Source organism: Diadema antillarum, unplaced genomic scaffold, assembly GCF_040938485.1.
Source record: "Diadema antillarum isolate AM-2024a unplaced genomic scaffold, OU_Dant_1.0 seq00001411_RagTag, whole genome shotgun sequence".
Classification (NCBI taxonomy): Eukaryota; Metazoa; Echinodermata; class Echinoidea; order Diadematoida; family Diadematidae; genus Diadema; species Diadema antillarum.
The window spans coordinates 1130218-1146334 of NW_027272165.1; the positions used below are offsets into that span (position 1 = coordinate 1130218).

General features: G+C 37.2%; 2 protein-coding genes across 2 annotated transcripts in view; one reads left to right on the forward strand and one right to left on the reverse strand.

Annotated features, from left to right (window-relative positions):
• Window positions 1-8771, reverse strand: part of LOC139709190 (uncharacterized) — a 42860-nt gene extending 34089 nt beyond the window's left edge. The window contains exon 1 of the mRNA XM_071621142.1: window positions 8649-8771. The gene's annotated coding sequence lies outside the window, so the exon portion shown is untranslated. The remainder of the gene's footprint in view (window positions 1-8648) is intronic.
• LOC139709177 (ectonucleotide pyrophosphatase/phosphodiesterase family member 5-like) overlaps window positions 655-16117 on the forward strand; it is a 31972-nt gene continuing 16509 nt past the window's right edge. The window contains exon 1 of the mRNA XM_071621131.1: window positions 655-712. Coding sequence (XP_071477232.1) covers window positions 655-712 — 58 coding nt within the window. The remainder of the gene's footprint in view (window positions 713-16117) is intronic.

The window sequence follows — 16117 nt, forward strand, 5'->3', positions numbered from 1 at the left end:
GTGTCCCAATAGCATCCATACTAGCTTGTGAACATTTGCTTTGGTTTGCAATTCCATTGGTACCAAGAAAGCAATCCAAAACTGATAGACTCAATCAATTACTACGCCCTGGATTTCAGCTTCATCTGCAGTTTCTTTGTTTGGGGTTTTGTGAATTTACAAATGACAAACCTCATAAGTCTCAATAACTAAGAAACTAATTTTACAGGAATTGATATAAATTCCATGTTGCACAGAGACCTCGAAAATCAGTCATGGCTCTGTAACTTGTAGGGTCTCAACAAATCCACTGCCTGGGTGTGTGTTTGTACACTGAAATTAAAGAAAGCTCTTTGACTAGATTTATGCTTGAAGTTGCGGAATTAGCTTAGTAAAGTCTGCATTGTGAAATTCTTATTCTATACAGTGCTAGGTACAATTGCACGGTTGCCACTGTTTAATCCGTTGAAGAGTCCAGAGTATACTCGGGCAGGTGTCTATGGGAAATGTGTGTTGAAGCAAAATCAGTCCATCTATCTGGAACAGGCAGGGGAACGGACAGAGCCAAGGAACCCCACCAACTTCTCCGTCAAACGAAGAAACAGGTAGCTGCAGCTTCTACCTGACACTCTAAGAGGTAGCCCATGCCATGCAGCAGAGGACCCGGCTAGCAACATGGGGGACAGGGAAGACAGGGACAGCCACTTTGGGGCAGACGAGATGAAAACTAAAAGTTTGGGTTGTTATGTTGACATTGTGGTAATATATGGTTTCTAAATGTTATCTATTATTTACTGTATCTACTGGTAGGCCTATTGAATGAAGACATAATGAAAAGAAATGAGGATAATGAAAATATAAGATTAAATAGGAAATAGAATATATAGTACAAGTAGAGTAGCAAGGAAAGGTATTTTGGAACATTCTGATCTAGGAAAACAATTTTTTTTGTCTTGGTTTCCTCCTTCCTATGTACCATTATCTATTTGATTTCCTATTTTCTACCCGTTATCTATCTTTGGTTTCACAACGGAGGTTGATAGTGCATAATTTAATGTTTAGATCCTTTACCAAGAGTTTTACCTTTTAAGCTCTATTTTGAGAAGAACAAGGTAGAAGGAAAGTTATTTGTTAACTCTCTCACAAAAGTGCTGGGCTTGTGAACCTTGCTGTCAAAGTCATTGAGGTACAACCAGGGGAGTCGTAGACCTCGTTGCCCTCTCAGGTGCAAAGCACAAGCGTTATTGTTTTTTGTTGTTGCTGTTTGTTTTTATTGGGTACTCAACAACCAACTAACAAAAAGGAAAAAACAAAACATAAACATACATAATTTGTAGTACAGTTTACACAAATCAAATTGAACAATGACCGCGGGGCAGTCAGATACCCAGGTAGCTCATGAGAAATTTCTGGCATAGACCAGCAGGCCATCACTGGTATGCCTACAGTGTAGGGGACAAAGAGGCAGATGTCCGACCTATCACCGTCGGGCCACCAGGCGATTTCTTAAAATCCACCGGTGGCCTGTGGGAGATTGTAAAGTTGCCAGTGGGCCATCAGTGACTGCTTGGACTCTGCACAGAGAAGATCCCCCTATTTTGCCAAATTGTGACCTAGAATCGAGCGGTGACTGACGGGAAATCGACATGTAGGACAGCCACCAGGCAGGCTACAAATCGGCCGGACACCACTGTGAGTTGTGACCGTAGCCTAACCAGTGTACAGTGTATCTTGTATGATGTTTTAGGAGTACTGGTCACTGTTTGAGACAACACTGCCACCAAAACACACATTACAAACAAAAAAGGAGAAACAAATATTCACTAGTAAAAATGAATAAAAGGGAAGCCACGCTTTTTTCTTCTTCGTTTTTTTTTTTTTTTTTTTTTTTTTTTTTGGGGGGGGGGGGGTCATGGTTACTAGATATAATAAACTCAGCTTATAATTTTGTGCAAGTTACTGTATACACAGTACTTGTAACATATAATTTAAAAACAAAAATAGTTCAGTGTTTGTCCCAGGAACCTTAAATTCTCAATGCTCGGATGGTCAGAAGCTATTGCAGTGTGTTTGTGTGTGACACACACACACACACACTTGGGTGATATACAATGTACAACTGTATATTGATGTACAGTTGTACAAAAATATATGCAGATGTACGTGTATGCAGCACTCGAACATTGTACATTATGATGACTGGCAGGGGAGGGAGCATACCGAATGTTCCACCAGAAGGGTTTGAAATGCTATTGAGGGACTTATAGCCTCCCAAAATAGCATTTCAAACCCTATGGGTGGAACGTTTGGTACCGGTACATGTTCCCGACATCAAAAGTCATCATCTGTTATAGTCAAATACCATCATCTGTTATGGGTTGAATTTTCTGTGGAAGCCATGTTTGCAACGTCAACCATCAGCACAATGCACTCGATCACTCGCACAGAGCCAAATTCACTATGCACAGGTCCTTCAAACCACACTTTCATACAGCATACGCATTACAATAATTGGTCATCTGCTTTTTCACATTGTTTGGAATAGGCAAATTTATCCTATCGATTGCGTGAAAAATATGATCGTTCAATCGTTTGGTATCGTTTGTCATTTGTTCCGTGAAAATGCTTTCCCATGGGAGAACATTACAAAAATGTTCTGCCCATTGGCGAAAATAACCAATGTGCCTCCATCACGTGACTGTGTTTAGCCAAGGAGGTTCGAGAGATGGAGTTACAACTGACTATTATTCAATCAGCTGTCAGTTTTCTATGGATGGACAAAAGAATTCCACAGGTGCATTTGTGCCTTTGATGTTCGATGCTTGAAGCCGCCATCTTTCTTAGCAATCTAAAGAATCATTTTTAACGCTAACATAATATCGGGTAATAATGCTGCTCGTATATCAAATGCAATGAAATTTCACCTACACTTTGTAATGATAAAGCATATAAATCAACAGTCAATTCCGTTCGAAAATATGTGCAAAAGCGTAAATTTGAGCAGTATTTTGTGAAAGGGTTTGAAATCTTACCCTTGTGGAAAGCCGGTTTCATCACTTTTCTCCTTATTTCCGCCAAATGAAACAAATATGGTATCATCTTCAAGTATAGTTCTTTATAAATTAATATATATGTCAGATTAGTGTACAGACACGTAAAGTCGAGTAATTTTGATCTATTTCAGCAATATTTGAGCAATTTCTATTCGCGCACCCCCATGCCTTTACCATTGTCTACCGCCATCGTTTGAAATTAAGGATAGCAAAAAGTAATTACCATCACAAAGACATATCTTCCTTGGAAAGTGGCTGGTGATTATGCGATGAGACACGAGTCAATTGTCTTCGCATCTGAGCTGCAGATCCAGTTTGACACATACTTCAAATATTTTTGAGTGGCGGCTTCGAGCATGGGATCAAAGCGAATAAGACGGTTGTGACTCCATTTCTTGAACCTCCTTGGTTTTATAGCCAATCACTAACCGGTATTTGACTAACCCATTTAATATGAATGTATGTAAAACTACCAGTAGAGAATAGATACTGTACATACAGAAAAAGAGAGATAAACAGAGAAATAATTGGCTAGATAAGAGATAAATTAGGGAAAGAACCAGACATTTGTATAGTCTACCTATAGATAGAGGAGGTTTGTGCAATGTTTCACTACATCTTGGTTCTCACTCACAGGAAATTAGCAGTTTTCAAATAAATTTGAACAACTGCATACACAAACATTTCAATTACAGACTGTCATAAACTTACTGGTTAGTGTTGTACATGTACATGTACATGTATACATGTAGGCCAAGTGTAAATGTACACGCACACAAAATATTGTCCCTGAGCTCAGCTCATGGAAGGACAGTAAAGGATCACTGAATTTACACACAGTAAACAAGGAGTTGAAAGTCCATAATTACAACATTGTATGTATACATACAATGTGTAGAATACATTGTATGTTACATCGCAGCAATCACTGGCAATAACTGTAATAATAGTATGTGGTACAGGAACACCAACACGTTCATGCACAGTTGTAATCCATACAGTATACATCCATAGATACTTGTATCATAAACAACATATTTCTGTTACTACTCATTTAGTAATCATGGTAATCATGAGCAAAATCACTACATCAATTTCAAAAATCAAACACAGGGAGACCCTAAAGTAAACTGTAGATTGTCTACAGTCTGATAGTGATATCATCTAAACAGTAACATTTTTTTCTTTTCTGTTTAATAGCGGAGGTGCAAAAGCTACATTGTAGTATGAACTAGCAAATAGGACATACAAGTGTACAGCTTTAAGTAGGTGGTACAATGTTACTGTACAACTGGTACAGTATATTGTCCCCCCCCAAAAAAAATAACAATTGGATTTCCGCATTGATAACTTTCAATATCTATGATTAAACTGTCTGAATGCTATTTCAGGGTCTAAAAATATAACATCTCACCTACATTTTGCAGAAAATCCCATTCAATTTGGTTAAGTTGTCACAGAAAATGTGGATCATTGTAAAGCATGTCTTGGGTCTGTTTCTTCCAAGTTTAGCTCTTGGATGCTCTTGGAATTGCATAATGTGTGAACACAATGAACAGAACTTGGAGGGAAGGGATTCCTGACATGCTCAACAAAGATCTTCATTTCTCTTTGACCACTGAAGCAAATCAGATGGGGTTTTCTGTAAGATGAGGGTACAAGTAATATTAAATATAATTTCATAACCTAAAGCTGTATTTGGATTGATTTACTATTTCTAAAGTTATTGTTGCGGAGGTTCCCAATGCAAATTTTTTTTGGGGGACATACGGTATATCAAATGCTACCTTGAACTTTCAATGGCTTATAATAGCAAGTCACTTTCCAGTTGCCACAGAGCTCCAAAGTACTTCGTGGCAACAACTGCTCATGACCATATACAGTAGTGTAAAGTCTCATGGATCTGGTCCCTTGTCATTGCAATACAGTAACATTACAAACAGACAAAAAACAAAACAAAACAAAACAAAAACACCATGCAGATATACAGTATCACAGTTATATCTGTCTAGTATACACAAAATCCTAAAGCAGGACAGAGTTAGGTTACTCCCAAAGACAGAAAAATCTCTGTCTGGAGGAGTTTTTCATTTTATATATCGCTACACATGTATATCTACGGATATATATTTTTTTTTAACTTTTAAGTTTTATGGCTCTTCTCCGTAGACAAGGGGATTCTGTGAAGCCAGACAGTCTCTGCAGAACATATTCCCAACAAGATAAAGACCAATCTTTCGGTCAACTTGCAAGTGTTAATGTGAAGTGGCAACTGTCTGTGGATCTGATTGGGCCTTTCATCAATGAATTAAATGGCCCCTGCCAAATGCCATTGCCGCAAATAGGCATGCTGTACATGGCCTAACGCAAACAGGGTTGATTACTCTAGTCACTCTAGGCTTCTTCTGTAATTCCATTAAAGTGCAGCTTGCTTGAACATGAAGATTACGCACTGTAGTGTGCAGCAGTGGTAGAGTGTGACTCGTGAGAGTGTGCAGCCGTACAATGTGTGCCCCACAAGTTAAATTCCAAGTAGTCCCTAACATACTGTAGACAGAAAGATCCGTCTGTGCGGAAGAGTCTTTTATTTCTATTGACGTTATCACTCTCCTCCATAGATGTGTAACGTTATAGGTAGCGATGCCAAAGGAATTTTTCAAATTCATGTGAAGTATATTGAGTGACCATTCAATTTGAAGCTTATGACATGCTCTCTAATGTCAGTGAACATATTTTTGTGAATTAGCGGCAAGTATGCAAATGAGCTCATCTATTATGCATGCATGTTCTTAAAAGTGTCTGCCGGCTCCTCCTGGCTGTTCAAGTATTAAAGGCATTTGAGACAGTATACTTGAAATAAGAATAATAAATTAGCATGGAAAGATTTACAATGAATATCTCAATATCTTATGTACTCTGAAGCTTTTTTTAGTACTCAGGGGTAAATTTAGTGTAATTATACTAATATGCAAATGAGATTGCAATGTATTTACAATGCATCACATTTGCCGCAATACTACATGTATTTCTTTTTTAATAGGCATCCTTACCCGACTACATGTAAACCTTTGATAATGACACAAGTGTAGTGTCTGCTTCACTTTGATATCATTATGTACATGTATGATAATAAAATGATATGTAACATATATACAGGAGTATGTATGCATGTACATAATTATGCAAATGAGCACATCATCAAGCTTCACTTGACATGCTTGCGCTGCTATAGAGTATAAGATAATCTGCCTACATATAATTGTATATTCAGTGATGGAATGGTTCGTGGGATTTGAAGTGCAAAACTTGTGTACATGTACAATATAAATTGTACTGCTGGTCTTGCAAATAAACATTATTTGGCAAAGTTATGTAACAATTATGGTAATGCATTATTACTCAACTTAATTTACATATATATATTACAGGATACACAACTTGTACATACCATGAAGACTCGTGACATACATTTTGTACAATGAAAGTTTACCACAGCATTGAGATATGAATATGACGTCAACGTACGAGTAACTTTGTCATGTTGATATAAATATTAAGCATCACAAGTAGCAAACTTTGTATTTCTTAGTGATCTGATTGGGGGCACATCCCCCCCCCCCCCCCCCATTGTTATGCCGCTTTTGTCCCATTTCTAATTTTTTTTTTTTCTAAACATTATGCAATCCAATCTGGGGCACACTCAACTTCTCCCCCTTCTTCAAACCTTGCCTACAATTTCCCTAAAACGTCAGGGAAAATATAAACAGTTTAGTAGGTTTGCAATTATTTTATAAATAATTTTGTATCAGTTGAATTGTTCACTTAAATCTAGATAAAGTTTTAAATCCTACTCTACACCTAACGTTACTACAGCTACCGCAGGAACCAAAATGACATGATATTCCTTTTAAAAAAATATTAATTCATAAATAATTTAAAATCTACAACATGTAGTTTAAAAATCTAAATGATGGATGATTTATTATTGCATTTCAAGAACTAAATAAACCAGGAAAAGATAAACAGCACCCCTCTCCAATCAGTTCACACACCCTCGCGACCATCACACAACCAGATTTCCCATTGACAAATGCACACTTTCCTCCCATATCGCCGGTTCAGGCAGTGGACATGCCCCGAGATTTCCCGTCGGCGTTTTTTTTTGCGATACGATGGTAGGCAGCAAGTTTGGTATCATTGTAAAGCTGACATTTCACTCGGTCAGAATATGTATGAAAACTGCTGAAAACTCTAGTCTAGGGGTATGAAAACAGCCTTCAGAGTTGCTTTTTCAATCACCCAATTCAGGTAAGATCGAAGAAATCCTGTTAAATTTGATACACATACTCAAAATTATTCGGGTTTTTTTCATAGATTCATAGCAGCAGTGTTCACTGATCGATTCACGCAAGTGTGCTCACGTAAAGGTACTGAAATCTCGTGTATCACGTTACTTTCTAATGTGATGCCCAGCTCACATTTGCAGTGACGCGATTCAAAATGGCGGCCTCTGTGACTTGATCGCACCGTTTTCACGGCGCATTTCAAGCGCAAAATCCGTAAACAATTTGTTGTTCAATATTATCGCAACATATATTTTGACCATTTCGTCGGTTGAGAATGATAAGGGCGTTAAGTGACCACAAAACCCATACCGGTAGTGTTCGAGAAGACTTAAAGCCCTTCTCATTCTCAACAGACGATTTACAAATATCAGAGTGTGAATACATGAAGTTTCAAGTGAGATTGAAGGTAAATTGATAACAAAAATTAACGAAATTTGCAACCATGTTTAACACATAAACATAGCATACCGGTACATCGGAAAACGCACGGCCGGTTTGGCATCGCTATTATAGGACTACTAGGACTCTTAGGAGGGGATCCAGGCCGTGAAGCCAGACTAGACGCAGTCTCCACGGTATACCTCCACGGAACATATTCCCGACGACCAGATACAGACCGTGCAGACGTCAGATCGATCTTTCGGTCAATCTCTAACAGTAAACATTTAATACTTTATCAGGCTGAAAATTTACATTTTGTGACACTGTCCTGATAATTTTAGTGATAGATATTCTCTCCTGGGCAGGTCATTACTATACACGTCACTAACTTGTTAGACTTACCCTTGTTGGCCTTTCCATTCTTGTCACCTGCATTCTTGTCACCTGCAGATTTTACAGACATTCCACTCTCATTTTGGACATCTTGAACACCTGCCCGCCCTATTTGGTTGTATAGCAGTAAATGGGCTGCGCCGTAGGAGCCCATGGCCATTCAGACAAGATGACAACATTCGGTCATAATCACCGTCAACACAGCCGAAGCGAAGCCAGACGGGTCGCGTAGGTCTATCCTACTTGATTTCCCAACCAGATTCTACACTGTAACGTTGTTAGACATGATGTATTGATAGGGGAACCATTGATAGATGTGCAATGTTACTCAGTAACTTAGACTAGAGTCTAGTGTTATTGGACGGTGACCGTCACGGATGCCCGAGTCCGACTCGAAGATCGAATCTGCACAGTTGGTTGCAAAACACTATTATAATAATCCTATCGCTAACACAATTACGTGATACAATATCTGGGAAATCTCGCAAATATTTACCTCAGAGTTTCCAGTCCAGCACCGTCTGATATGGGAAGAGTTGAGTAAACATGTTTGCAATTAATGCAGTCTCTTAAATTGTGTTCTCACGATCGCCCTGCTGTCAGTGTACAGTAGATAGGCAATGTAATGAAAAGTGCACAATAATATGCAGCTGCAGAAAGAGACACACGGAGCGCGTGTAGGGAGAACTGGGTTGCAGGCTCTTTGGGCTCAACGACCTGTGTGTGTGTTTATGTGTGTGTGATAATATGTGGGCGTACCCGTCATAGCGGAGAAAGTGCAATTACTGTATCACTGTTGTTCAAACTATTCGAGTGAAAACTTTGGGGTAGCGCGTCACGTCAACTGCACTGATCCAGCAGTGCAGGTCACAAATTACAAAATTACAAATTATTTCAATGTATATGACGGTTATAATGTTGGTATCCATGTTTTCAGATGAAATGAATGCAGTTTTATCGTATTTACTTATCCTTTGGTGTCTCGAATAAATGATGGCTGATAAAATCACTAATATTATACTTGATACATACTATAGGGAATATTATACCCCCCCCCCCAAAAAAAGAAAGTTTTTCATGAAAATTACACATTCCATCAACTTAATACTGACATAAGTAATTATTCTCCCTGCTCTCTGAAAGCGGTAAGTCAAGTGCTCTTTCATTCTGCTAGAAAAGTGAAATCATGTTTAATTTTCTTCATATTTCTTTATAATTTCAGTTGTCCACACATGATGTTATATGAACTCAAGTAGTCTCCTCATCAAACGGTTCCAACACCAAAACTAAAAATTCATAACTTTTGCACAAATTATCCGATTTTACTGAAACTTTAATTAATGACGTGATCTACCAATGTTGGTGCTTTCAATCAATCCACATTTCTCTTTGGGTTTTGGATTCCTTTTTAACGTTTGATAATTGAAACATGCTTAACTTCTTTTTTTTTTGAGTAAAACCACAAAGAAACAAGGAATCGTTCTTTTCATTCGCTTAAGTACTAATAGTAGTCTGTCTTGTTGCTATATACACTGCGCCATATATCATGATTATTGTCTTCGGGAATCTGTACAGAGATCGAAAGACAATGATTATTGGATCCAGCCTTTGTGGCGATTTTCAAACCATTTTCACGGAAGAAAGGTTACTATGAGGAATATGACGCTACTTTCATCATGATACGAACCATCAGAAGGAACGGATGTCAATAGAGACGGATAGTATGTAATGGCAACGTCTGTCTGTGTTGGTGTTTTTTTTTTTCAATCATGAATTGCTCCATTATTATTGTATTTGTATGCAATGATTAATTTGAGGGATGATTATTTTGATCTGGCTGGGATGACTATTGATCATGCTGCTTAATACTGTACCATCTAGAATCCACTTTAAAGGACAAGTTCACCTTCATAAACATAAGGATTGAGAGAATGTAGCAATATTAGTAGAACACATCATTGAAAGTTTGAGGAAAATCAGACAATCCGTTCAAAAGTTATGAATTTTTGAAGTTTTTGTGCAGTACCCGCTGGATGAGAAGACTACTGCAGTGTATGAATAACTTAGATGTCACATGCGTACAACAATATAAGGAAAATATAAAGAGAATTTCACAAAATTCCATCTTTTGAAAAAAATACAAATTCCCCTGACTCGTTACCGACAAATGTTATGGGTAATATTATTCCCCCTGCATTTAGAAAGAGGCAAGTGAAGTGCTCTTTTATTATGCGAAAAAAGTGAAAATATGTTGAATTTCTTTTACATTTTCTTTATATTGTTGTACGCATATGACTCACAAGCCGTAGTAGTCTCCTCATCCAGCGGTTCCAACACAAAAATTAAAAAAATTCATAACTTTTGCATCGATTGTCCAATTTTCCTCAAACTTTCACTGATGTGTTCTACTAATATTGTTGCATTTTCTCAATCCTTATGTTTATGAAGGTGAACTTGTCCTTTAACTCGCTGTTGCCAATAATCATTTTAGTTTCCAGTTAGTTTCCGTTGATGTTGTTTTCTGACTCACTATGCTGTTTGTAATGGTTTCCTCACACGAAAGAACTATGCCATCCGCATACAATTCGCGAACAGTCACATATAGTCAGCATACATATCTGAATGATTGCATAATTTCAATTTTTATCATGTATGCCTTATTTTGTGTTTCAAAATACCTTGTATAGATCTTGGTAAAGTAATTATTGTACGTCCACAATTAAACTACTTTTTTCTCACAGTTTACGGTAGCTGCATATACACCTCAAAGACGCATTTTGGAAATGGGAGAAACGAATCTGTTTTCACACGTTAAATAAGTTTTTTTTTGTAGTTTTTTAATCTTTTTTTTTAGTATATAACCAAATCATGAGTTTAGTCAAAATTATCTCTCATTTAACTTTTTTTTTCCAGTGTGTGTGTAAATGTGTGGCGCCGAGATTGTGTTATGATATAAGGTAATATTCTAAACTATTTTTTGACTCATAAAATATTTAATCAATTTCAGGCCCCAAAATAAGTAAATGGATAATCAATTGATAAACAAATAAATTGTCATTCTCTACAGACGTCTCGTTTGTCTTGTTCTAAAAGGAAACCAAAATCCAAAGAGAAACGTGAATTAAGTGAAAACAGGAACATTAGTAGAGCAAATCAGTGAATGTTTGAGGAAAATCTGACAATCGATGCAAAAGTGATGAACTTTTAAAGTTTTGGTGTTGGAACCGTTTGATAAGGAGATTATATTTGAGTTTATGGCATCATGTGTGGATAACAAAATAAAGGGAATAATAATTACAAGAAAATTCAACATGATTTCACTTCTCTAGCGTTTAATGAAGAAACGAGCACTTGACTAACCGTTTTCAGAAAGCAGGGGGAATAATTACTGCCGATTATATGTTAGTTTCAATTGATGGAATGTGTAATTTTCATGAATAATGCATTTTTGTGGAATTCCCTTTATATTTTCTTTGTATTGTTGTCCTAATATGACGTCATGAATCCTAGCAGTCTCCTTATCTATATAGTCATTACAGCACCAAAACTTTAAAAAATCAATAACTTTTGTATACGTTTTCCTTAAACTTTCACTGATGTGTTCTATTAATGTTGATGCTTTCTTGGTTCTATACATCCGCAATTCCTAAGCTCTACCTCTAGATGGCGTCATCACGATTTGCAAACGCAAGAGAAACGTTTCTGTCTGGCCGGTAGGCGATGCACAGGTCAGAGTGGTTCGGTGAGAAATGGATGCGCGCGTGTAACTTTGGAACTGTGTGAACCCACGAGCGCAATGAGTGGGTTTTAGACTGTTTTTTTTTTTTAATTAAACAAGAGCATGATCCAATTCTCACTGATCCACGAAATAGGCCTGTACATCATTCGTGTTAAAAAACGGGCCAGTAAATTCATGAAATGCAACCTTTTTCCCAGTAATGTGACCGATACAATTACGACAGTATAGACTTGAGCCATCCGCGGCGTTCTGATTTTACCGGAACCGGACACATGGCTCAGTGTGGATCAGTTTAAAAAAAAATAAATAAAAAAAAATAAATGCATGACAATCGACCAATCAGATTGCAAAGGTTCTAAAACCCATTTTATAAACATGTGTATGTATCTTTCTTTGAAAATCACTGCCAGCGGCCTTAACAAGGGGATCATGTGATACGCAGTGTATAGCCATAATGTAGCTTCTTATCCAACGTTCTCAGCATTTGTTATTGGACACTTCGTTGGCATCTACCAAAAGATACGAGGGATTTTTTTAAAGATATCAACATGACCCTTTGAAATTCGAGCACGTCACTTCGACTTGAAAAGTGTGAAAATATAGGTTTTCCGGACCAATTTCGCTCTTTCATCAGTCCATGGAGGTTCATTCAATTTAGCAAAGCACCTCGTTATCGCACAGTCTTTTTTTTTCCTTCAAAATTGCAATGTGTGCGTTCAATTTAGCATTTCGATCAATGAAATTTGCACACGTACGCATTGTGGCTTTCGAATTCGTAAAAAGGGCATTCATATTGGCTGGTACTCTACGTTCATTCAAATTCGCCACCACTTGCCGAAAAGGGGATTTGAGTCATTCAATTTCGCGAATGGGCAGTCAAATTCCAAACATTTTCATTCAAATTAACGTCATGTTATTTCTTTTGTGAGAAGGTGAGGACATTTAAACGTGTGCATTTCTATGTGACTTTTTGTTTCATCCACACATTGTTAAGCAGAAAAAGTATCATTTTTTGACCCGATATAACTCAAGCTTGTTCTGTGACATCCCTTTTCTTTCATACATAGGCCTACATGTACCAATACTACAGATTAACTTCATCTTCTTACAGCCACGACAGCACAAGATAGATACAGGCGTATATCTCAAGAAGACAGAGAAAGAATTATAGGAACATTAGATGATCATAACTTTGAGTTCCTAGAACTGGCCGACACACTCGGAATAAAGCGCTCAACGGCCAGATATAAGTTGTGGCCACATGCACTATCTTCGGACTGGGAGACTCAATAAGCACATTGGGGAAAAAAAAAATGTTGCCAAAATATCTAAAATGAATACGAAAATATGAAGTGTAATAATGCTTACAAAACAATAACTACGTTGAAAAAATAAAGAAAAAACCAAAGCATAAACATGTTTGCTAAATTATCTGCAAAAGATGGTAGTAGATTGGATGCCCCAAAATGAATTCGAATGAACGAGCGCAGCATATACGTGTGATCAGGTGACCATATCATTCTAAATTGAAAGAACGAATAACGAAATGGTGCTTGTTTTACGAATTTGAATTGAAAAAGTGTCAGTTAGAATGAGGTTAAATGTAATGTGAATGCTCCAAAATGAATTTGAATAAAGAGATCATAAAATTAAAATACTGAACATGTCATCTACGCTAAATTGAATGCAGCAATAAGGAATTGGACTGACAAAAAGTGCGAAATTGGTCGGGAAAGCATTTACTCTAAGAAATAAGAGGCAGCTAACAATAATTACATTCATTAGCAATGCAGCCCAGACTTTGTCATAAACACATGTTTTATCCTCATTGAACTTTACAATGCTCCTTTGCTAGCACAAACAGAAGCAGCTATGAGTTAATAAAACAATATTGTACTTGATATAGCTTTGTTCGATTGACTTTGTGCCGCATTTATGTCTGAAAAAGAGATCTAGAAATCAAATCAAATCAAGTCAAATCAAATCAAAAACTTGAAGCAGCCACTATGTCAAGTGTTATTCTCGAATCTAATGGAAAACGTGAGTGAAATGTTCCAAGTTTCTTGTATCATGCCTGTATGCAATTTGGAGATGGATTAAAGGATTAGGAGATGGACCCTTGCACCAAAACTGTAAATCATCGGCATAAAAATTTCGTGCTTCCATTTAATGTTCTGAAGCTCAAGAAGCTTTCCAATAATTTCACCACAGTATAATGCAAATTTGCTTAAAAAACTGCTCGTCATAATTATATGGCCTACTTTATACAGTTGATCTTGTTGCTCTCAAGCATTTTAATCACCTGGAGAGAATCCATGTCGTATTAGAGGCCGTCAGCGTGGCAATGAATGCTATTAATAGACTATAGGGCCTACTAATTTTTTGTACTGTATATAAGCTGTTAATATATTTTCGCGTACAGATGTTTTGGCGAGATGTTATTTTTGCAAATTGACACGGACGCTATCGTAAATGCATTGTCACCCTACGTAGCGCGTGTTGTAAAATTCGCGATCCAACTGTGATTCCCGAAATTGGCGAAAATTAAACCCTGGCGAAAATAAATAACAGAATTATTTTCATATGATAATGATTACGCAGACATGAAGTCATCATATGCACTCTCAAATTAATCTATAGTTTATCGATATCCATATCAATATCATCTGTATTAGGCTAAAACCATTAACACTTCGTAAATAACAATGTGAGAGTTATGGGCGAGACACCATTTACTATCAAACTATTAATCTTAACGAATAACTTAAATAACTTATCTCTATAATCATTATAGATCCTCAGTGTTGTACTTCTCACTGAACTATACAGGCAGTCATGTCCTCATTATACTTCAATCACCATTAACGATGTATAGCCGTATAACCTTTGACCTGATCATAGAATGATTTAAATAAGGGCTCTGTCCATAAGACTGACTATGGTTAGGCTTTGACCTGATCATGTGTTAATAATGTCTTAACATAAGGCATAAGACCCCCTCCACGCAAAAAAAAAAGAAGAAGAAGAAGAGAAGGGAAAGCTTTGCACGGGTTCTTTCACTTGATGTCTTAGTCATTTGATCTCTTCTATACACTTTCTGAGTTCCTACAGCTCCTTTAAATGGTCCATATGCATGTTGTATACTCTCTCCTCGTTTGTCTCTTGAATTCAACCAATATTCTTCCAACAGGCCTGGATAATTTTGCTCCCAAACATTGCACAGTCACTTTCGCCTGGGATATTTTGGTTTTATGCCGTGAAAATCGAAACTGAGAACACATTATTAGCATGCAGGACTGTGTACTACATGCCTCAACAATGGAACCTATATAGCTGACATTATCTCCTCACAATCTTATACGATTGTATCAAAACTATAAATAAAAATTTTCCGTATGGGAATATGAAGTGATATATTGACGAAGGCTTTTCCTTTGTTTGACAAAATAATGTTAAAGAGCAAAATTTAACCTGACCTCTCTCCATTTCCTTTTCCCTCACTGTATCACATAAAGGCACGATCTCTAAATACGTATGTACAGTTGAACCTCTCTTATCCGGCCTCCCTTTATCCGGATCTCTCTATTATACGGACGCAATGTCGCCGTGAATTTTTTTTTTTTTATAATTACGAGAGGAAAGGGGGATTCCCAACTCCTTGAGAACTCCTACACAAACACACATGAATTACATATACTTGATACATTTCTTAATAATTATGTAGGTAAATCATCCCAAGAATTTATAAAAGAAAATGATTTCATTCTTGCAAACACGAAGCTCTAATTTGGGGTCTGTTACTGAGTGTAACAATGAAAAGGTTGCAGTATACACATTACTACATTGTGGTACTACAATGGGCTACATCAGTACATGTGTGTATGTACATGTTTAAAGCATTGAGTCTCCCGTATCCGGCCAAATCTCTTATCCGGATGAGCCCCGGTCCCGACTTGTCCGGATACGAGAGGTTCAACTGTACTTCAACTTCAAAATCTATTAGACTCATTGTACTAATACAGACAGTCAGTGGTCTTGATCAGATAGATTTCAACGCGATCAAAACTGTCATGTAATCCTCACGTAAAGATATAATGAGATTATATGGGACACCGTTACTCGCTCAAACATTGCACTCATTCATTAGTCATACACTTGACTAACGTTTCTTCACGTTACTTTCGGTAGTATGATTGCGGTGGGGAAAAAAGAGAACCAAGGCCCTG